General features: G+C 41.7%; 1 protein-coding gene and 1 long non-coding RNA gene across 2 annotated transcripts in view; one reads left to right on the forward strand and one right to left on the reverse strand.

Annotated features, from left to right (window-relative positions):
- Nucleotides 1-23,652, reverse strand: part of LONP2 (lon peptidase 2, peroxisomal) — a 78,542-nt gene that overhangs the window by 1,798 nt on the left and 53,092 nt on the right. The window contains exons 12-14 of the mRNA XM_037516301.2: nucleotides 12,982-13,124; nucleotides 3,741-3,948; nucleotides 3,124-3,314 (exon numbers count right to left, since the gene is read on the reverse strand). Coding sequence (XP_037372198.1) covers nucleotides 3,124-3,314; nucleotides 3,741-3,948; nucleotides 12,982-13,124 — 542 coding nt within the window. The remainder of the gene's footprint in view (nucleotides 1-3,123; nucleotides 3,315-3,740; nucleotides 3,949-12,981; nucleotides 13,125-23,652) is intronic.
- Nucleotides 776-16,882, forward strand: LOC119249171 (uncharacterized). The gene is made up of 4 exons (XR_005126090.2): nucleotides 776-898; nucleotides 7,422-7,561; nucleotides 10,826-10,972; nucleotides 16,693-16,882. It is a non-coding gene; the product is annotated as an uncharacterized LOC119249171 (long non-coding RNA).

Consider the following 23,652-nt stretch of genomic DNA (forward strand, 5'->3'; position numbering starts at 1 on the left):
CAGAAATTAGACCACTGGGAGCTGCAGCACACACTTGTCCAACTCTGATGCTGTATCTCACACCTATGACCCAAGATCACCTCAATTAAAAAAAAAAAAAAAAATACAGGGGCCTTCCCGGTGGCGCAGCAGTTGGGCGCTGGGTTGCGAAGCTGCCCGCAGCCTCTGCAGCGCCAGTTCAATCCCTGGCCACCGGGCGAGGGTCCCACATGGTGCGCAGACCTCTCCTGCTGCTCCCCTCAGCAGTGTACTTCGTCAGTCTGTTCTGCTCCCTGCTCTGGCTCTAGTGAATTCTCTCGCCCTCCTGCGCTGTGCCCAGTGCTTCCGACTGTGCCCAGTGCTTGTATAAATAAATCTTAAAAGAAAAAAAAAAAATACAGGACTGGCTGCCCCTCAAGGCCTGTCACCCTGGCCCACTGTGAGCTGCTTTCATGCCTGCTGCTTCATCCACCTGCATACTTCCAAAGTACCTTTTCCGGGAAGAATGTAAGATAAACCGATCCCTTACATGGATGAAAAAATTCCACCTGACTGGCAGTAAGGTTTAAGATCATTTTCCTTCAGAGTTTTGAAGGTGTTCCACATCTGGGTCACTGATGACAAAGCTTTTCTGTGGTGATCTGAAAAGTCCTGAGAAATCTTTTTTTCCGAGATGGTGTAGGCCTTTCATTCTGCAGATAATCTTAAATTCTAAGAAACATTATTTTTTTGACAGTTACATTTTCTATTTTCTGTTTGCTAAAATTCCTGTTAGATATTGGATCTTTTTCTTCCATTTTTTTTTCCCCCTGAATAGTTGTTTGACCATACTGTGAAGTCTAAAACCATATTCTGAAGTCCAAGACCTCTGTTTCATCCTGTTTGCTGCTCCTCTTCATGCTCATGTAACAGTTTAAAGGTAAAGGCTTACTCAAAGCTGTGTGGCTCCCGTTTGGGGACTGGGGGTTGAGGGAAGCCTCATTTGCTCTGAGAGCAGGGGACCAAGTGGAGGAACCATTTGTTCTACAGAGAGTTCAAGGAACCTTCTCGGTTTCGTTTCCCATCTCCTTTCTGCTCTCCTGGTTGTGCCTTCTGGCCCGGACCCAGTGCTTTTCCCAGATTCCTGCTGGGAAGACTCTCCCTCCCAGTCTGTTTGATCAGCCAGGACCCTTCCTGCTTCCAGAGGAAGCTGTGCTACCAGCTGATGGCTCCACACTCTCTTTTTTAACATTATATCCCCGTGACTGACTTGTTTTAATTTTGAGGTTTTTTTTTTTCCAACTTTCCCACACTGTTCATTTTTGTTCAGTAATTGGTTTCTCCCCTCAAGTGCAGTCCCTGTAGTTCTACCACCACAGTATCCGTGACCCATCTCCACAGACCCCTGTGCTCTTCCTTCCTCTCCCTGCTGTATGCCCTAGATCCATGGTCAGCGGCAAGTTTTGTCTTTTTCCCGAACGAGGGCCTGCGCTCCTGAGCCGCAGCAGTTCAGGAACATCCTGGAGGGCAGGTGCGTGGAGTGGCTCCTCACATTCCGACTCTAGAATGCTAAGGAACAAGAGATTGTTCCAGATTTCCCAGACATGGGTGGTTTCTGGGTTTTGTGCTTCCTCTCCCAAATGGATTGTCCTGTCCATTTGAGGATGGTCACTTGAAGCTGCTTCAGGGTCTGACAATTCTGGGGATGGAAACCCAATTCCCAGAAATACCAGAGGGGAAGTTTCCTGAAGAGGACAGACTCCAGTTGGTGGTTGGGCCAGTCCCTCCCATCTGCTCTTTTCATATTTTCCAGTCCTGCACTGGGTCTTCAGTCACTATTCTGGAAACTTCCATGTTTCCCAGGACCAGGGAGTTCCTTTAGGACTTCATGGGCTAGCTCCTCCCTGGCTCTTACATGTTTTCTTCCCACCAATGGAAAAGGAAGCAGCCACACTCAGCCTGCAGGCAAGACTGGTTCAGGGGCTTGACTCCCCAGATGCTGGGGACAGTGTAGACAGAGCCCCCGGGAGAGACCACCCACACCAGCCCATCCTGGAGCTCGCATGGCTCTGACCAGGCTGTTTGGTTCTGCCCCAGACAATGACAGTGTCCAGGGTTTGTCTCTCTCAGCTCCTGAAGGTGAGACCGGGGAGGCCTGCCGCGGAAGGTCAGATTTTCATCCTGATCACTTTCACAGTGCGAGGCAGCTGTCTTGTGTGGAACTGGGTGAGGTGGAGCCGCCGCAGTGGTCAGGCAAAGGCCCTGGTGCCAGAGGTGGTTTCGGTGCCCAGAGGTGACCTCGGCCCTCAGCTCTTGTCCCCGGCGCCCACCCAGTTTTGAGTCCTCAGTCAGGTGAAGAAGAGAGATCAGTCATTCCTTTCAAGTCGAGGTCACCAAATATATCATAATCGGGTTTAGTTGTGCCTTTCTGGTTGAGTTTAAAAGAAAGAATTAGTGATTCTCTGATCCTTTCACCACTACCTCATAAAGTGAAGATGTCCTCAGAGATAAAGAACATCCCCGTGCCCCTCTTCATTTTGCTATGGACCTGCCAAGTTCTGTTGGAGACTGGAGCTGGCTAAGTAATGACTCGAAAGCCTAATCATCCCTGAGACTTCTCTGCCTTGTATCTGTTTTATAAGCGCTCAGGGTAGGGGCCAAGGCCCTAATTACAGGACTTTTTCAAGACTCAACAATTAAACATGGGTAGTCTTCACTACGATTTCCATTTCATATTAGCTGTTTTTCTATAAACCGATCAACTGCAGTCATCTAAGTTACCTGCCTCTTCTCAGGACGATGGAAATATCGCAAGACTTCCAAAAGATGCGAACTGGGTTTCATTTTGAAGATCGGCACTATCCTATGGCACACATAAGCTATATATTTAACAATCGGTTAGCCAGAACAAAGTCAAATCTTTGAATAGTTGATGTTTCTGATAACCAGACCAGTATCCCTTCCTCACCCTCCACACTAAGTCTTTCTTAGAAATGGGAGAATGATTATTTTTCTTTCAGATGCTTGAAATTTAAAAATATGAGTTACGGGTATAAAAACTTAATATGTATTTAAAGTGAAGGTATTCATCGAAAGAGGCAAACCATTATTTAAATTTAAAAATATAATTAAAATGCAGAAATTAATAGGCTTCTTCATACTTACTGGAAGAACAAGACCTCTGAGTGTAATTTCTCCAGTCATGGCTACATCTGAACGTACCAGCCGCCCACTAAAAAGTGAGGCGAGACAGGTTACTATGGTAACACCAGCAGATGGTCCATCTTTTGTGACAGCTCCAGCTGGGAAGTGCAGATGGATGTCTGTGTTGTCAAGAAGATCAAAACTTCCAGAAGCTTTAAAAAGAAAAAGAAGATTTTAATGTAGAAAAATTAAACCTGTTTTCTTCTTTAAAAAAAAAAAAAAATCAAAGAAATGAAAAAATACATGTTTTGGGTACAAGTACATCCCTTAACATATTAAAGGGGAGTACATCTAGAATGGGGGGGTCTGAAAGAGCAATTCCATTCCAAGGACAATTAAAAACAAAACAAACCCTTGGAATTACAAGAGTTTGTGGTTCAGGCACTAGCCAAACAGCCCGACAATGGGATCTAAAGTTTCCACAGGGGCTCAAAATCAAAGGTTTGTGTTTTACTGAAGGTGCAAACGGTGAATTAGGCTCAGCTCCTCTCTGTTACAGGGTTGGGAGGGGCCTCCTGGATTAGGGTCCAAGGCTCTCCTTGCCCTCAGCCGGATGCCCAGCGTGCCAGGTCACTCACCAGTGGTCAGGTGGTACTTCTTGGCATTGCTGCGGAGCCAGCTGATAGCCAGGTGGGCGGACTCCTTCATGACATTCCCGAGCTGGCCAGTCAGAGTTAACTGGCCTTCACCATCCATTCGACTTGCTTCCACAAACATGATTTGTCCACCCAAGGGGGTCCAGGCCAAACCTATCGCCACTCCTGGTTGACTCAAACGCTCAGACACCTTGAGAGAAAGAAGAGAAATGAGCTAAATGATTTTCAGGCTGATGAACCTAATCACACTACGCCTCAAAGATCTTCTCCCATGGAGGCCAAAATTTAAGTCATACATCAAAGTGTTTGTTATTCCTTCACATGATCTGGAGCCACACCAGCTCATCATAATTTCTGCCAGAAGAAAACCAAAACTTCCTCTTTGACTTTGACCAGAAACAATTTTACCTTAAAATATGTACAAATAATTTTGGTTCTGAAGAGTCACATCTAGTCACACATGCTCTCATTTTCAAGGAACAAACCCAGACATTTTATCTGCCCTAAAATAAAGCAGAAGCCCTCTTTTTAACACACATTTATGAAGTGTTAGCTCCAGAGGTGGAGTTTACTTCTCTGCCACTCATGGTTATGTTCCATGAGTGGAACTGTTGTCGCAGAGACACTCAAATACTATGAAGACTACTTCAGGTGTCCTGGGCGCCTTCCCGAGTGCTGCGTCACTGCCACTTTGCACTGAGCATGTCACTCGCCCAAGACCATCAGCCTCGGGGATGAGGCAGCCAGGTCAGCACATCCAAGATATGGAGACACATAGAAAGTTGATTTTTACTGCACCCTTTGGGACTCCAAATTTCTTATGCTACAGAAGTTATCTATGTCAGGGGAGCGGGAACACAACATGTCAGTCCAGCACTAACCCTAAATGTGACTTCTCCACAGAGAGGTAACTTTCTCACTGCAGAGCCTCCAAGTCTGTGGCCTTCAGTTTTTGGTTAAAGGGTTGGGCTGCTGAGCTTAGTCGGTGAGAAACCTGATTTTAAACTGAGGCATTTATTGAAGCTACTGGGTACTTATTTTTAGTAGTAAACCTAAGAGCCTATTTTTAAGTTGGCTTTATGTTTTAAAACTAATTCTAATTAATGTCATAGGACAAGGCAGACTTGGAAGGCCCAAATGCAATGTCAGCTGAGCTGCTATCACACACTACAGCCTCATTCTCCAGCAGGCATGGGCCCTGGTCTGTATTTATTTGAGAGGAAAGAGCAATATGTAAACAATGAGCACTATTTAAGGAAAACAGCAACAACAATTTATAAGACTTCACAAGACTTGTTTTTTCTAATAAAAACCTCAATTTTCATGCTTTACTAACATTCAAGGGTTGCTGCTTACTATATGGCTCATCCCTAGGGCCAAATGAACTAATTTTTTTTTAAAGATTTATTTATTTATTTATACAAGAACCAGGGTACAGGCCATATTCGTGGGAGGGTGAGAGGATTCACCAGAGACAGAGCGGGGAACAGAACAGGCAGACTGACGAAATATGCTGCTGAGGGGAGCAGTGGGCGCAACAGGAGAGGTCTGCTTCGCCATGTGGGACCCTCACAGGCTGGCCAGGATCGAACCAGCGCTGCAGAGGCTGCGGACAGCTTCAAAGCGCGGCGCTCAGTCACCTGCAGCACCAGGGGAGGCCCCCAAATGAACTAATTCTAAAGAATTAATCCTCAATATACTGGACCATGTGTTAATTCAACAGAAAAAGGGATCTGCACCATTTTGTCAGCTATAAAAGAACAATCCCTTTTTTTACAGCTGAATCCTCAAAATTCATTTGTCAGAATGCCTAAAATAGCCCCAAAGCAGCAGCAAGATTCTTTTTGATTGCTACACTGCTTCAAGAAACCTAGCTAGTTTTTCAACTCTCCCATCTGCTTCAGGATCTTGGTGCTCTGGACAGCAGGAACCAGTAAATTGTTAATGGGGGGAGGGGACTAGTTAAGTAAAAATGGCCAAACCAAAAGCATCCAGGCTTATGACTTTATTGTAACTTGGTGGTAACAGCTCTCCTGTGAACTTGAAGATGGGGACGATGAAATCCGTGTACCTCAACAAGGGCGTGCACAGGTGGGAGGACTGAAGGGCAGGAGCTGCTAACAAACCTGCAATCCCTGTGGCCCTGGCTCACAGCTACCTAAGAAGTAAGAGTCCTTAATTCTTAAGACTTGACTCAATATTCAAGGGCACGTTTCTGAAAACATGAGGCATCCAGCTCCAATGGACTTTTCCCTCAGAAAAGATGAGAGACGTGACTATGAATCTTAGGGTAAGATAACCGCTCCCGTCTTGCTCTCGGATGCAGGCAGCTTTCCAGACACCTCTAGCAGTCCCTGAGTGAGTGATCCAGCACAAGCATAGAAAAACTATGCTTATCTATCAGTGTTTATATTTATAACTTCTAAATCCTATTGCCGGTGTGCAGAATCATCAGTTATAAATCAGACAAGACAGTTTTAGGCTTGAAGCAGCTCTAGGTTTGAAGTTTAGAGTTTTCTCCCACAAGATGTTAAGTGGAAAGTGAGTATCTCAAGTTTATTTTTGTCCTTCAATGTCTCACTGGTATATTCTTGTGCCTTAGTTTCCTTATCTGTTAGCCAAATCTTGTTCAAAGAAACGGTCAATTTCTTCTGTAATAATTCCATCAATCATGTACATATGCAGACTAAGGAAGTGTTTAACATATTTAATGACAAGCCTAATTACTAACAGTATGTCTTATGAAATATGGTCGCGCCGTTAACACTTAAATGATAGCAGCCTTCACGGTGCAGCTGAGCGCGGTGTCACTGCCAACTTCACACTGTTCTCTTGATTTGACTAAAAATAGCCACGACTGATGGAAACGGTAAATAGGCTCAGCTCTAGGGGACACTTGGCGCTGAGGCCAACGCCGAGGGCTCCGTCCCGGACCCCGGCAGCCCCACCAGCAGGAGTTTTGCATCCACTCCATGTGCTTCCCCTTAGCAGGCTCCATGACAGAGCACAGGAGCATGACAGTGAGCACCTCTTGGAAGTGGCACTTCCCGAGGACGTGAGATAAGAGGCAACTGCACAGACACGGCAGGACAGCTGAGGGGCCCGCAGCGACCAGGCCCGAGCTGGGGAGCCGGGGAGGTGCAACAGGGGCGGCTTTGGAGTGGCACGTTGAGTGGCTACAAAGCCACTTAAAATATAAGCAGTTTGCTGGGTGAAAAAGAACCAGAGGCGCGTCGGAACAAGGCCTGAGACATGAGAGCAGCGTGAGCGCCTCCTCTGCAGGACGAGCACACGCAGAGCCGGGGTTCACGGCTCAGCTGGCGCTTTCATGTTCGGCTCAGTTGTCACCACAGCAGCCACCCACCTGCCAGTTTCTTTTAAGTCTTTGTATAGGCTCCTAGGAGTCTTGACTTCATGAATATTTGGCTTTTCTGGTTGCAAATCCACCTCAGCAGCGGGCAGGAAAGGGAGGTGCGGGCTTGGCCTGGCTCCAGGAGCGCGGGCTCGTGGTGGGCGCCCGGTGCCCAAGTCTACCCGCCTCGAGCTGCCTTCATCGGTTTGACAGGAGTGCAGCGCGCTGGTGGGCGCTCTCGGAATCCGCCATCAGATGGTTCTGCTCAGGACGCTTTCTAGGTCTATCCTCTTCCTTTTTTTTCTTTTAAGGGCAGTGACTTCGGAGAAGGACCTTGCTTACCCTGCCGGCAGAGCCAGGATGGAGGATTTCACACAAGGTTGGGGACTGTCTGAAAACACGAAAGGAGCCAGGAATATGCCGATGACACAACCTCGAGATTAACAGGCCGGTGAGAACACAGCACTTGGTGGCTCAGATGACTGGTTTTCTGAGACTGAAAGTTTATCCTGGAAAGACCAGAGTTGACTTGTTTTCTGATTATGTCAGCACGCTTAGAATCCTTGTGTTTACACTGTTACCCAGCACAGATGCAAGGGACTTTTTGGTCAACTGCAAGGTGGGCCAGCTAGAACGTGTATCTAATAACGTGGAGGCTTCTCTTGGCCTTATGAGGATGAGAATGGCAATGACAGCAATCACATTTTATTTAACCAATAAAAGTAACTACAACTGAGTTTATAAAAGGCAGAAATGACCAGACCAATAAGACCAAAGATCTGTGACATGATCACCGAGTCCACCCTAGTTCTCTGCACCTGACCTAGCCCCCGGCCTGTGCCTCTGGGGGCGCCTGTCCAGGACTGTGCATGCTCCTGCACGCCGGTGACGTCCAGGCGGCCTCCAGAGCTGCGCGGACTCCTATTCTTCCTTCCTCTTATAGTTCAGGGAGAGCAGCTATTTTCTTAAAAGAGGGTTTAACGTCAGGAAACTTTATTTTGTAAAGTCTGTATGTGAAATGATGACTTTGATACTGTTCCTAAATCTGAAGTCTAGACTAAGTTCTTAGAACTTATTTTTCAACCTGTTTAAAGCCTTCCAAAGGGCTGTAACTCAGGGATAAAAGTGTGCCTTCTCATCTTACCTCCTCGTGGTTAGCTTGCTTGGGCAGTGGCATTTTTTCATACTAATATATTTTTGCAGACTCATCTTCAAAGAGTAAAGGGTATTAGTACAAGGCTATAAATGTGGGTATAAAACTAGGATTATAAAAACAACAGTTTTTTTTTTTTTTTTTTATTTTTGTGACTGGGGATGATCTGTCTTTTCTTAGGGAGTATGTTGGCTGTAGGAACCAGTATTTATTTCTAAGATGTACCAGGTTCCATGGCATGTTCTATGGCTTTATTTACCTTTAACTCCCCAAATCCTAGAAATAAGACAGACATGTGATTATCCCCACCTGTTAAAGAAAACAGCAGGCCTAGAAGGCTGGGTGTATCACTCAGTAGTGGTCTTCTTGCTACTTTCCTTTTCTGCCAGCCTCCTGCCTAGGGTAGCTAGCCAGCCCCCCCTCCTTCATTCTCACCTCCCTGTTTTCTATACTCAAAAAGACATCTTCTTCCTTACCACCCTGGGTCCTGCTACCGTCCTGGGCTTCTGAGCAGACACCTGATGCTCATCAGCAACCTGGCTTCTCAACTCCAAGGTCTGCTTCCTCACCTTAACTCACTCGCTCTCTTCTAGGTCCTTGTCACTAGTAGAAACTACACTACTTCTGAAATCTGAATAGTAAATCTTTCTCCCTGACCATCACGTTCCTATCCTTCTATTTCCTGAGTTCTCAAGACCGTCAACTCTTCACATCATACACCAGCTCTGACCTTCATTTCTTTCCTTGTGCCACTAACACACCTTTGCTCCATCACTATGAAATCTGTTCCTTGTAAATAACTCAATTTGCTTGCCCCTTTTTTCATCACAACCTCCCAAGAGTACCCTTTCTTCTACCATAGATCATTTCCTCCTCTCACACTTTGGATCCACCTCATGTCATGTTCCCCTTTGTTCACAGAGGGGACGGGACCACCTCTCCCTGCATCAACACTGTCTTACTCTATTATTCTCAGCAAATGTGCTGAGCAAACATTTGAAAAATTCTCCCTTGAGCCCTCATGATTCCCCTCTAGTTCCGTCAGTTCTATGCAATCATGTGAAAAAATGTCTGAAAAGAGTTGTCTACACACTAATTCCTTTTCTTCACTTCCCATTTTTCTCTTCAGCTCACTCCCAACGTAGCCGTCCCCATCACTCCTTGTGAACCCGCTCTTTCAGATCGCTGACAGCCTCCATGCTGCCGAATCGAACAGAGTTTTCTAATCTTCCTAATCTCTCAACAAACAGCAAATACATTTGGATGGTCCCTCCTTGAGAGTTTCCTCCTTTGATTTCAGTGGCAGCATAATTCCTTGTTTTCCTGTTACCTCTTTCCTTGCTTCCTTCTGTTAGTTCTTTCCGGTCCCGGTCCCCTCTCTTTTTTCCCTGCCCTTTTCCCTGACCCCTGGTTGCTAGAGTTCTTCAGGGCCTGTGCTGGGGCAACCTGCTCTATTCTGTGCATGTTTCTCCCTCAGGTGATTAACATTTCTGGGGCTTTCAATAGTCTTTATTTTCTGATGGCTTCTACGCTGCATCTCCACCTTGGATTTCTCTTCTGAGTGCTGCTCAGACCCACATGCCCTAATGTCTTCACCCAGATGTCTCACAGATATTTCAGACGTAACATGTTTAAAACAAAGCTCTCAATTTTCTTCTTAAGGTTCCTACCTCCTCCCTTTGCCAGTCGTTCCCATCTCAGAAATGACACCGCCACACAAATACGCTGTTGCTTCAGCAGGAAACTATAAATTCCTTCTGATTACTGCTCCCTTCAGTCACCATATGTAATTCAGCAGCAAGTCTATCAAGTCTACCTCTAATAGAATTGTAATATACCTGCCTAGCCCTGCCTGAGAGTTTCTCTACCTGAGCTGAGAATAATCACTCCCTATTTCAGTCTATCCTGCTTGTCTTCTTTATAGCATCAACCCCAATTTATAACTATTTGTTAACTTGTTCATTCCCCGCCCACTAAAGTAAGCTTGCCCATTTACCAGCTCCTCTGTCCTTGCCTATTTACTGTCGCCTTGCCAGCAGCACATACCTGGTGCTTAATACATATTTGCTGAATGAATGAAACTCTTTCTAGAAGCAATGACAGACCCTAGACGTTGACCTTCATGGAGAATAAAGGCATTTAAACCAAAATGGTGCCTTACAACATCTTGGGGATACCTCAACATGTATTCCAGTAGTCCAAGTACGACCTCTCTCTGCAGGTTCTCTACCCAGAAGACCACAAAGAGGCAACTCTGGAGTCTCTTGGAGTGTGGACTAACTTTGGGGTGGAACCAAATCTCAATCCTGGCATCAGTTGACTCCTCTTGAAATCATTTAAACACTCTAAGTCTGTTTCCTCATCTGTCATTGGAAAGACACCAATTCCGAGGTTAAATGGTATACCACAGTGCCTCACACACATGAAAGCAGTCACAAAGCCCAGGCCAACCCTTCCTGTTCTAAAGTGGAGCACTGGAATTGGTAGCAACAGAAATGAAAATCTGATGTAGAGCGGGTGCTTATTTTTAAACTACCATATGTTACAGCCTTTCTCTTTTAGTAGGGAAGGGCAGGAATCAGCTTGGTCTGACAGGGGAGTACCAAAGAAGAGTGGGAAGAATACTGGGTTTGCAGCTGGCTGACGTGAGTTTGAATTCTGGCTCTCCTGTCACACCTTATGAGAAGTTCCATGATGCATTTCATATCAGTAAGTTTTCTCCCTGTGTGTAAAATGGAAGATTCCTAGCACAGTGACAGTGCTCAGGGACAACTAAGACATGTTCCATAGAATTTAGTCTTATAGATGCAAAAGCTGGGGCAGAGAGTACTTAAGTAATTTGGGCCTGACAGTCATGAGACACTAGAGGTGGTAAAGACAGACAAGGTGAATTCTCTCAGGTGTAGAAAATATGAACAAAATGTTCCAATTCTAGATCCTCTACTCTAAGGTGCTACTCCTCTTGAAATCAGACCTTTCAAATTCAGGCTGGTCAAATATAATCGCTCAGATGGCTCAAGGAAAATGAAGAGTTTTGCCAATGTTATCAGAATTGCTAAGCAGCATTTATAAAACTTCTCCTTTCTGTTCTCCTGGCTCCTTGCCAAAGCTCCAAGAATGTGAGCAACACGTCCAAACGTAACAGCAGCAGAGATGGCTGGGAGAAAAGGGCCTAACAACAGAAACATAAGCCAATATTTTGTTTTTCTAATTTGTTGCTCTAGTTTAAACTTCCAAAGAACTGCTGGAATGCACTGTTCTGGAAAGGCTCGAGAAAAGGCCCTTCGGGCATGTTGGAGTCAGAACCTAGCTACAATTTTACCTGCAGAATCACCAGATTCTCTCAGAACAGAAAAGCAGGTTTAGCTTACTTTCTCAACCAAGAAATTTTGCTTCAGTTCATTTAACACTTCAAAATTCAAATACATGGTATCATGAGGATTCAAATAACCAAAATATAGTCTCTGATTCTATTGGTCAAGACCAGATTCACTATCGAGATTGAGTCCTGTTCTTGTTACTGAGTTTGTGAAGGGGCTCATTAGCTTTAACAATCAGCCTAGAGTTTAAATAAACAGATGGGTTTGGGGACCCTTTCTCCTCCTCTTCATTGTTAAGACTTGGGGAAACCTGTATTTATTGGTAGTTTGCAAATGTGAGATGGAGAGATGATCTTCTGCATTGTTTATCAAATTTGCCTCCTGAAATCTTTTTTCCTAAAACTACCAAGGAGGAGGCAATGGTGAAGTTTCTGAAGAAAGATGCCAAGTTCTTTGGGATAAAGCCTTTTATTTCCCTAGTAACTGATCAAGGCTTGGATAAGCACCCCATGAAATGATCCTATTGCCTGAGCAGTCTGATTCAAACACCTACTTCCATCCAGCTGTCTCAACCCAGTCCCGGGTCCTGAGTCTTTCCGGCTGGGCATTTTACTGTGAGGTGCTGTGAGGGGAGAAAGACAGAGCTAGGACCAGCCCCTGGGTGCAACAGGAAAGGAACTGGTAACAATGCACAAGAGCTTCCTGAAAGGTGCCATCTGGGTCTGCACGAGGAGCAGCCTGCAACTAGAGCCAGCTCGTGTTTCCATTCTGGATTCCCTCCTTCCCCCAGCCTTTGACAGCACAAAGAAATCCTTAACTATAGCACATACAACAGGGATAAAGAATTTCTAAAGAGGAAGGTCAGAGATGCTGTTCTTAAAAATGAAAAGGGGTGGCAGAGAGTAAAATCAGGCTGGGTTTCTGTACAATAGCTATAATAATATATTAGGCACTAAACTTTAATATCAAAGAGAAAATAAGATTCCAGTCTTAAGGACAAAATTCAGCCTCCCAAAATACCTAATTCCACTTCTCCCACAATCTGTTAAGCAACCGTCAGAGTAAACCAGTGCATCAATAAAGCAATGAGAGGGCCTCCTCGGTGGCGCAGCGGTTGAGCGCTTCGGTTGCGAAGCTGCCCGAGGTCTCTGCAGCATCGGTTCAATCCCCGGCTGCTCTCCAGCCACCGGAGGAGAGTCCCACATGGCGCGCAGACCTCTCCTGCCGCCCGCTGCTCCCCTCAGCAGTGTACCTCAGTCCTTCTGCCTGCTCTGCTCCCCACTCTGGCTCTGGAGAATTCTTTCACCCTCCCGTGCTTCTGACTGTACCCAGTGCTTGTATAAATAAATAAAGATAAATCTTTAAAAAAAAAAATAAGAAAGCAATGAGAATGATCACCTCCATTTCATACATCGGGGGTCCAAGGATGTCTTTCAGTGCGTGGAAATCAATCAAAATTGGCATTTCAGGTGGTAGTGACAAGTCAGTAGTGTCATTAAGAGATTCTGGTTTGGCATCTTCTAAGATTTGTTCTCTGCAACCTAAGAGAGAAATATTTATTTAGAAATTCTCAAAAATTTGGTTTGAAAATTTATTAGCAGTAAACATCAGTCTGATGGATTCAAATACAGTTCAGTCACCTTTACTGAGGCATGAAAATTCACTTTGTGATTCTCCAAAACTTATGCAGAAAAATTAGTCTATCAAGAACCCCTGGAAGGTGTCCGAGCGCACCGCCTTGTTCGCTCACTCTCCCGCGCTTGTCATCTAGCTTTCCCCGCTACCAGGAGAGGTCCGGGAGGCAGCCACTTGCCCTGTCTCTGTAAGCCACAAACCGTATCTTCAGCCATGAACAATGGCTGGCGCTATTCAACTAATGAGCTGTCGAGGTCATATATTAAAGGGTCAAATGCAACAGGCTACCTTCTACAGTTGTCTGCTAGATCGACATAACTCACTTTTCCATTCCTTCTTCCTAAGTCTCATCTCGTACCCATTTTCTAATAGGAGAGCTGAACTTAGAAATAACAGAACCCATACAAGCAACGCCTCTTTACTGACACAAAGTTCAACTCCAAGTTTATCATTTTCCAATAAAAACAAATGTAATTAGTAGAGGCAGGCAAAGAGAATGTGAAACCTGATTTGAATTTCCACCATAATGGGCTATTTCCTCAACCTACCTAAGAGCCCTGGTTGGCTGAGTCCTTGTCAAAGTATCAACTCATTTTGGCTTGGACCTACATGCAGGGGGAGGGAGCGCCAACTGACCACCAGGCCACCTTTCTCTTGGGCTTTGTAATTGCAGTTTGAGTAAAAAACAGTGTTCTTTAAGTCTGTAGCCAGAAACTTAAAATGAGTATAGGTTTAAAAAACATAGGAAGTATTTGGCTCTATTCATTCCCATTCCTAGTCTTGCTTTTCTTTTAGCTTTGTCACAGTTCTTTTGGTTCTTCTTCTTCTTCTTTTTTTTTTTTAAATATTTATTTATTTATTTATACAAGCACTGGGTACAGTCAGAAGCGCGGGAGGGTGAGAGAATTCACCAGAGCCAGAGCGGGGAGCAGAGCAGGCAGAAGGACCGAAGTACATCGCTGAGGGGAGCAGCGGGTGGCAGGAGAGGTCTGCGCGCCATGTGGGACCCTCGCCCAGAGACCGGGGATCGAACCGGCGCTGCAGAGGCTGTGGGCAGCTTTGCAACCCAGTACTCAACCGCTGCACCACCGGGGAGGCCCTTAGTTCTATACTATCTCATGAAATGTTTTAAAATAGCTTTTATCTTTTCTATAGATACCTTTAGATATGACTATGTATATATCAACATAGAACATATACATTCGCCTAACAATGCATACCTAGATATATTTTAGTTTTTCTAGGATACTTTCATTCCAATACCTCTTTTAAAGAATTTTTCACAAACTCCTTTCCTTTAAAAAATGGTTGCTGAATATATTCAATAATGCTAGACTCTAATTTTAGACTCTATAGGTAATTGGAGACATCCTGAGGTGTCCCTGAATTATCCACGTGTATGGCAGCTTTGCTGTGACCTTCAGGGTGAAGGGTTTGACTAGTTTACTCTCCTGCTGGGTCCTGCTGGGCTCCTTTTCAAGACTGAATCAGAGCGACATAGGAGAAAAAGCAGACAACAGCTCATATTTTCTGCCACTTGCTGGCTACTTGACCCAATGCAAAAAGCGCTGAACCTCTCACTACCTAGCTCTGCAGGAGCCTTGTGATAGAGAATTCCTTGTGAACGGCACGGTGCTGGACCTTTGTGTATCTTCTATTCTGGAATTACATATATTCTCATCGTCATGTCTCTGCAATGTCACTTCAATCTTTCAAAATTTGGATCAACCAGATTCTAGGAAGCCTTCCTTGATCTAACTTCTCAAGGCATGCACTTATCTGTTTCACAGAATCTAGCAACTTATTGAGTCACTCAGCAGTTTGTAGAAATGGGAGGTTTTCTGCTGCTGTTGTTCACAGTGCATCTAATCTAAGCAATATCAGCGACCAAGGAGGGAAGGAAAGGTACTCAAATGACCAGGTTAGCTACTGGCTACGAGTAGCTCTCAGAGCAGAACGGAAAGTGTGACTGCTTAATTAAAATTAGTGCCCAGAAGGAAAAGCAGTACCCGGCTAATGTTACCATACCCTAAAGATGAAGGAAGCTCTCTGAAACTTCAGTCTATACACAGAGAAGGATGTGAGGAGTTTCTCTAGCCTGTATGTTTTGTGACGGGCTTTTCTGAGATCTAATTACTATTGCCAGCCTGGATTTCACTACCACAGGAGGAAGTAAGGCTACAAGGGGAAAGCTAATCTACAATTATGTAAACCAACCCTTTAGGCCACTGAATCCCCGTTCAAGTGGAGTAGTGAATGGAATGCTTTGAGCACTGAAGCAGTAGAGTCAGAAGGGTGATTTCTAATGCAGTGAGGTATGATAATATAGAAGATGGCAACTTACTCTAGGCTTTGGGTACAGCAGCTGTGTTATGAACAATTCAATAGACTTAGAACTACTCTGCTCTTCAAAATGTCCCATCATTAGAACACAGGCCTAATGTGTTCTAATGAATTAAAGAATTAAAGCTTCAGTCAAGGCAATGGTATCAGGTACTCAGGAAAGACAGGCCAGCACTGATTTTAAGAACTGACCACTGGATGTCGGTAATGCAAAGTGAGAGTCAGGAAATACTAAATTTTCATAGAATACATACTTTGATTTCTTATTAAACTAGCAGCAAGCAAAATACACTTTTGCAAAGACGCCATTCAAAGAATGAAGCCCAGCTGATAGCTAAACCTTCTAAATCCCTTTATTTTTTAGAGATTCATTTATTTATGCATACAAGAGGTGGGTTGTAGGTCAGAGATGGGAGGGATGAGAGGATTCACCAGAGATAGTGTGGGGAGCAGGACAGGTGGATCTACTGATAAACACTGCCGAGAGGAGCAGCAGGTGAGACAGGAGAGGTCTGCTGCACCATATGGGTTAGTTCCCTTGGCCAGGGATTAAACTCATGCTGCAGTGGTTGTGGATAGCTTCATAGTGCTGAGACTTGAGCCACCAGGGAGGCCCCATGTACAACTTTTGAAAAGAGATCAAAACCAAGAAAAGATAGAGACAATGTCCCTAGAATTTATTGCTGGTTTGGCCCAGGTCATAACATTCAAGCAAGATAGACTTAAGGTAAGAAAATCTCCAATAAAGCTCAACCTCTTAACATAATGACCCCTGTCCCTCAAGTCCTCACTGGGGCTCGACAGTTTTTCCCCACACCCTTTTCTTGGGCCAAATCACTGGATAGGAGTTGCAAATATATTTTGCTATTTTTGTATGATGCTTTTTCACTTTCTTTATAGTGTCTTGATGCACAAAAGTTTTTTAATTTTGATTAAGTCCAAATGATCTAATTTTTCTTTTGCTGCCTGTGCTTTTGGCATCATATCCATGAAATCTAATGTCATGAAGATTTCCTCCAATATTTTATTCTAAGAGTTTCATAATTCTAACTCTTAAATTTAGGTCACTGACCAACTTTTAGTTAATTTGTATACAGTCTAAGGTAAAGGTCCAACTTCATTCTTTTACAGGTGGATAATCCAGTTTTCCCAGCAACACGTGTTAAAGACTTTGCCCACTGAACAGTTTCAGCATCCTGACCATGTATGTGAACCACAGACCACCTCAAGTACTCTATCTTTGTAGAAAGTCAGGAGGTGGGAGTCCTCCATTATTTCCTTTTCAAGACTGTTTTGGCTATATGGGGTCCACTGCAATTCCATATGAATTTGAAGATTAGTTTTTTCCTTTCTCCAAAAAAAGACTGCTGAAGTTTTAGAAGAGATCTGAACCTGTAAACTGTACTGAGTTCATAGATCTTAACACTGTGAAGTTTTCTTATCTGTGAACATAGGAGACGTTTCCAACTACTTAGGTCTTTTAAATTTCCAGCAGTGTTTTGTCGTTTCAACCTACAGGTTTTTCACCTTCTTGGTGAGATATAGTTTCATGTGTTTAACTCTTTTAGATGCAACTGTAAATATAAGTTGTTTCTTAATTTATTTTTTGGACTGGTCATTTCCTTAATCTCTTTAAGGCTCCATTTCCTCATCTGAGAGAAACAGTACCTAAACAGTGGAGAGAGACTACACAGGAATAATGAAAGCACAGAGCAGTCACTGAATTTGGACTTGGAGCAGTCTGCCAATGTTAGAATCTTGATTCTGACATTTACTAGTTCTCAGTCCTGGGAACATTGTTTAACCTTCTGTGCCTTACTTTACTCATCTATAAAATGGCCCTAAAAACAAGACCTATCTTACAGGACCACTAGAAGATTAAATAAGGAAACACATGTAAAATGCTGAGAATATTCTCATCCCCAGCAGGAACTTTATAAACGACAATTATCGTTCCTGCCTGAATGATCACAATTGCCTACTAATTTGGTTTCTCTACATAATTTTCCACTGTCTTATTTGCTACTTACAAATGAATCTTTCTAAAGCACTGCTCTAATTATATCATTTCTAGATTTAAAGACCTTTACTAGTTTTCACCATAGATTAAGCAAATTGCTAACTTCTATGAGTTGTATTCAAGACCTACCACGATATAATTCTAAATTACCATTCGAGTCATAGTTCCCATTATTCTGGAATGCATTTTAGACCGAAGGAGAACTACTATAAGACCATAACTCAACTAACATTTATGGAGCACAATCTTGAGTAAGACATTGGACCCAGATTCTCACTCATAAAACAAAAGTCAGACTAGATGAGCACTCCTCTCCCCATACAAATGCATCATAAAGCTTCATCAAAGACAGATATTCAATTATGGCCTGGGAACTAAAATAAATTTGGATTATTTAATTCTTAAATATTAGTATCTATGAACAAATGACAAATCACAATAATCATTACTTTGCTATGCTAAAAAATTATTCAAATTTTAGTGAAGATTCTGTCAAGTAAACAAATTTAGAATCAGTAAAACCAAAATTATTACTGAATGATTAAATTTTTTCCTTGAAAGTTGAATCCCATAACACTTGGGCTTCTGAATTTTTGAAATAGAACAAATGAAATTTGCAGATTAGTTACTGAACTGGATTTGCATGCAAGGTGTAGGGGGTGTGTTACTAGGAGTATTAATGGGAACCAGTGAAGGGGAATACTGTTTACACCCAACTCTCCAGCGTACATGGGTATGTATATGTGGATCCAGACACCATTAAGGCATGAAGAGAAAGGTCTGTATGGCTGCAGTATGAAAACAACTAAGCTTTTAAAAGCTGAGCCTGCTTTAAAAAGAGAGATGAGATGCTGAGATTATAAATGGCTTTGCTATTTTTAACCAGATAGTAGAAGTATGTGCCTCAAAGCTAAACGGGCCACAGATACAATGCATCTGAGAGTCTTTCTTTCCTTGGGAAGGTAGAAAGGGGAAAAAAGTATCCTAAAAACAAATCAGAAAAACTAGAATATTTCTAACTGTATAATTTGTGCTGTCAGTTTCAGGTTAATCTTTTGCAGAAAACCACGCTCCAAGCCAGCGGAAGTATGCTAAATGCAACTGAGACTCAAGTTACTGACCAGGGTTGCCAAAGCATTTGTGCCTGCATATTTTCAATCTGATTTTTTAGAGGAACTAAAGGAGAAGTCTGTAGATCAAATACCCAGAAAAACCATGTTAAGCAATAACATTTTTAAAATCCTTTCTGCCAATATTTTCTTATGCTGGGGGCAATATCAGGTACAACCTCTTCACATTACCGACTACATTTCTTTCATGTTTACCCACTAATCATTTCGACATAACTACTGAGATGTAGATGAAAACTGTGGTTGTGAAACACTTCTCAATTTTAGTAGTTGCTACCTACTCATAAAGTATCTGAATAATATTTTTCCATCTATTTATCCATTCAAATTAATTCTGAGATGTAAACATATGACCATATATTAGTAAATTGTCTTAATTCACTAAAAGCAATTTTAAAAAGCCACAATACCTCTGATAAACTAAATAAAGCTGCAGCGATCCGTTTAGTGCCTCCACCATACTTTGTAAACCAGCATTTGCTCCACATCTAAAAATTACTTGTTTATATATCTATTTCCCCCAGAAGTCTACATGTTAGCGAGGAGTTCTCTTTCATCTGCTTCCCAGAATGCAATCTAGAGCCTGGAATTCAGTCAACATTAGCTGACTCACTAGTCAAGTGAATCAGTGTTACAGAAGGGCCCAAGAGAGGATTCAACTGTACCAGACAAGGGAGCTTGCACCTCTGTCTCCCAGAGGGTTTTCTGCATGAATAAATTTCATTTCCTGTCTGAAAAATTCAAAAGATAACTATGGAGAATTTTTAGAAATTAAAATGTAGAGCTCATTTGTAATATTAAAAATACAAACAAACCATGAATACTATTTTAATATCCTGTAACTTTAAAGGCTGGTTTTGAGAGAATAACAATGATACCCATAGGTAACTATAGCTTACGGTATGATTCATTAAATGGAACAATGACCCTTCTGGATTTAAAACAATAGAAGTTTAATTTTTGACAATACTTGATTTTCCTGTCCCCAAATAGAGTTTAAATAACAAACACTTGACTCCTATCATTTGTAAGTACGGTTTTTCCCTACAGTTAAATAAATCCTTAAAGCAGGCCAATACTGATGAAGAAACAATCAGTACATTAATGTAAATGTCAGAAAAGAACATTTAGTCTATCTTCATGATCCAGGCAATGTATGCCAATATGGCATTTTTATCTCAACATTAGACTACCACTGCATTCTAGATGTTTGGACAACATGCTGCCTAACACCCTTACAAAAGCAAAGGATTTAGCATAGAAAGTCATAATCTCTAGACTTAATTTTTTTATATTCTTGGTTTGCAAAATCCAATTAGCTATAACAGAACTCTATAACCCCCAAAGCTTTAGAACCAGAAAGCCAGGTGCCTTGGAACTAAAATTCTCCTCAACAGTTAACCTCAGTTCTTTTGACTAATACAAAGGAAAGATAAGCATGAACAGATGAATCAATAGTTTAAGTCCCCAAAATGCAAAACTGAATTCAAACTTCCAGCTGTATCTGTAAAACCTGTTTAGAAATCAGCTCAAGTCTGACAGATATTCAAAGCACAAACTTAAATGTTGGCTTAGAAAAATCTTTCTAATAATGAAGTACTTAGCTTAATTTAGTAAGCTCTATAAGAAAAAGCAGAAATTTTCAAAGCTGTACTGCTTTGACATTTTTTAAAGATCAGGAATATGTAGGCCACCTTAATTTAGCCCCCATAATAAAAGTAGAACTGTTACTTGTCACACTGTGTTCAAAGATCATTTACAAGTAGATGCAGGCATTTCTTCAGAAACTAAAAACCTGACTTCTGATTGTTATCGGAATCCAAAATAAATAGCCTAAGCCCCTGGCCTGTGGTTTTTTTTTTGGTTCAGAGGCAGGCATGTATAGTACACACATACACACACAAACACACAGCCCTTTTCTGTTCTAATTATAGCCAGAAAGGAAGATAATAGAATAGGTCTAAATGTTTGAGGACATTTATATGTAATTGCAACCAGGTAATAGGAAACTACTGAATTATCTTTGCTTTATTCAAAACAGTTAACAAAGTTTTTAATGTCCAAAAACAAACTAAACAAGAACAGCAACAAAATTCACATCAAAAACTGATATAGAAGGTTGTTTAAATTGTTGCCAAAGAATCATCCATTTACTTGCAGTTCTTATTTGTCATTTTCTTCCCTGTAGGCTCACCCACTGGAGTAACAGAGTCACTCTTAACTGTTTCTGCAGCACAGAGATTTCACTCTTTATTAACACCCCAGCCACAGGTTTTCTTTAGAATTCTAAACTTTCAACACGCAGAAGTGTAGTAAAGTAGAAATGTGTAAATTCTTCTTTAAAACAAAATATTTTTTGTCATCAAAAAGGTTGGGTGTGCGATGCTAACATATCAATATTAACTCTAAATGTAAATGGACTAAACTCTTCAATAAAAAGACACAGAGTTGCAGCCTGGATTAAGAAACAAAACCCAACCTTTTGCTGTCTCCAGGGAACACATTTAGCTACAAAACATAAAAATAGACTCAAAGTTAAAGGATGGAAAACAATCCTACAAGCAAATGGACCAAAAAAGAAAGCAGGAACAGCTATACTTATATCAGATAAAACAGATTTCAAACTCAAAAAAATGAAAAGAGACCCCAATGGTCACTACATTATGATCAAGGGGACAATACTTCAAGAAGAAATAACACTCATTAACATATACTCACCAAACGAAGGAGCACCAAAGTATATCAGACAACTGTTGTCATCTCTGAAAACAGACATCAGAGAAAACACATACGTAGTGGGAGACTTCAACACACCACTATCAACAATGGATAGATCAACAAGACACAAGTAAAGAAACTAAAGCTCTAAATAAGGACCTAGAGCATTTGGGCTTAACAGACATCTATAGAACACTAAACCCCAAAAAAACGTACACATTTTCTCAAGCGCACACGGATCATTCTCCAGGATCGATCACATACTAGGGCACAAGACAAACATCAACAGATACACCAAGATTGAAATCATACCAACCATCTTTTCTGACCATGAAGGCATCAAACTAGAAATAAACCATAAAAAGAAGGCAAGGAACTATCCTACCTCATGGAGATTAAAAACCACACTACTGGAAGACCACTGGACTAATGAAGAGATCAAAGAAGAAATTAAAAAATTCTTTGAATTGAATGACAAGGAGGACACCAATATCCTAAATGTATGGGATGCAGCAAAAGCAGTAATAAGAGGAAAATATATAGCAATAGAAGCTCACATCAAGAAACAAGAAAGAACTCAAAGAAACAACCTAATCTCGAAGCTCAAAGATCTAGAAAAAGAACAATAAAAAAACCCCAAAACCAGTAGAAGAAAGAAATAATAAAAACCAAAGCAGAAATAAATGAAATCGAAACTAAAAAAACAATCCAAAAGATCAATGAAACCAAGAGCTGGATCTTCGAAAAAATCAATAAAATAGACAAACCCCTAGCCAGGCTCACAAAGGAAAAAGGGAGAAAGCACAAATAAACAGGATCATCAATGAAAGAGGAGAAATCACAACGGACACAGCAGAAATCAAAAGAATAATCAGTAACTACTATGAACAGTTAATGGAAACAAGTTCAACAATCTAGAGGAGATGGACAAATTCCTACAACTCTACAATCACCCAAAGCTAGATAAAGAAGAAATAGAACACCTAAACAGACCAATTACAAGCAGCGAAATTGAAATGGTAATCAAAAACCTCCCCAAAACAAAAGCCCAGGACCTGATGGATTACAAATGAATTCTACAAACATTCAGAGATGAATTAGTGCCTATCCTTCACAAACTCTTCCAAAAAATTGAGAAGGAAGGGACAATACCAAACACATTCTATGAAGCCAACATTACACTAATACCAAAACTGAACAAGGACAATACAAAAAAAGAAAACTACAGGCCAATCTCCCTAATGAACACTGATGCAAAAATCCTCAATAAAATTTTAGCTATCAGAATCCAACAATGTATCCATAAGATAATTCACCACAACCAAGTAGGATTCATTCCAGGACACAAGGATGGTTTAACATCCGAAAATCAATCAACGTTATCCAACACATCAACAAAAAGAAATATAAAAACCATATGATAATATCAATAGATGCTGAGAAAGCTTTGACAAAGTGCAACACCCATTCATGATAAAAGCCCTTGAAATTCTTGGGATACAAGGAACATACCTCAACACCATCATAAAGGCCATATATGACAAGCCAACAGCCAGTATCATTCTCAATGGTGAAAAGCTGAAAGCAATTCCATTAAGATCTGGAACAAGACAAGGATGTTCACTCTCACCACTGCTTTTCAATATAATACTGGAAGTCCTAGCCAGAGCAATAAGACAAGAGAAAGACATACAAGGAATCCAAATAGGAAAAGAAGAAGTCAAACTATCACTATTTGCAGATGATATGATAATATACATAGAGAACCCCAAAAACTCCACAGAAAAACTAATTCAACTCATCAATCAGTTCAGTAAAGTGGCAGGATACAAAATCAACACACAAAAGTCAGTAGCCTTCCTAAATCTGAAGAAGAAGAAATAAAAAAAACCATCCATTTTATTATCAAAACAAAAAAAATCAAATATTTGGGAATAAAGCTAACAAAAGAGGTAAAGGACCTATACAAAGAAAACTATACAACACTGTTAAAAGAAACAGAAGAAGACACAAAGAAATGGAAAGACATCCCCTGCTCATGGATTGGAAGAATAAACATTATTAAAATGGCCATCCTACCAAAAGCAATATACAGATTCAATGCTATTCCAATCAAAATTTCAATGTCATTCTTCAAAGAAATAGAACAATTATTGATGAAATTCATATGAAATCACAAAAACCCCCGAATAGCCAAAGCTCTCCTGAAAAAAAAAGAAGGGA

The sequence above is a fragment of the Talpa occidentalis genome, unplaced genomic scaffold, assembly GCF_014898055.3.
Source record: "Talpa occidentalis isolate TD23 unplaced genomic scaffold, MPIMG_talOcc4v2.1 talOcc4.17, whole genome shotgun sequence".
Lineage (NCBI taxonomy): Eukaryota > Metazoa > Chordata > Mammalia > Eulipotyphla > Talpidae > Talpa > Talpa occidentalis.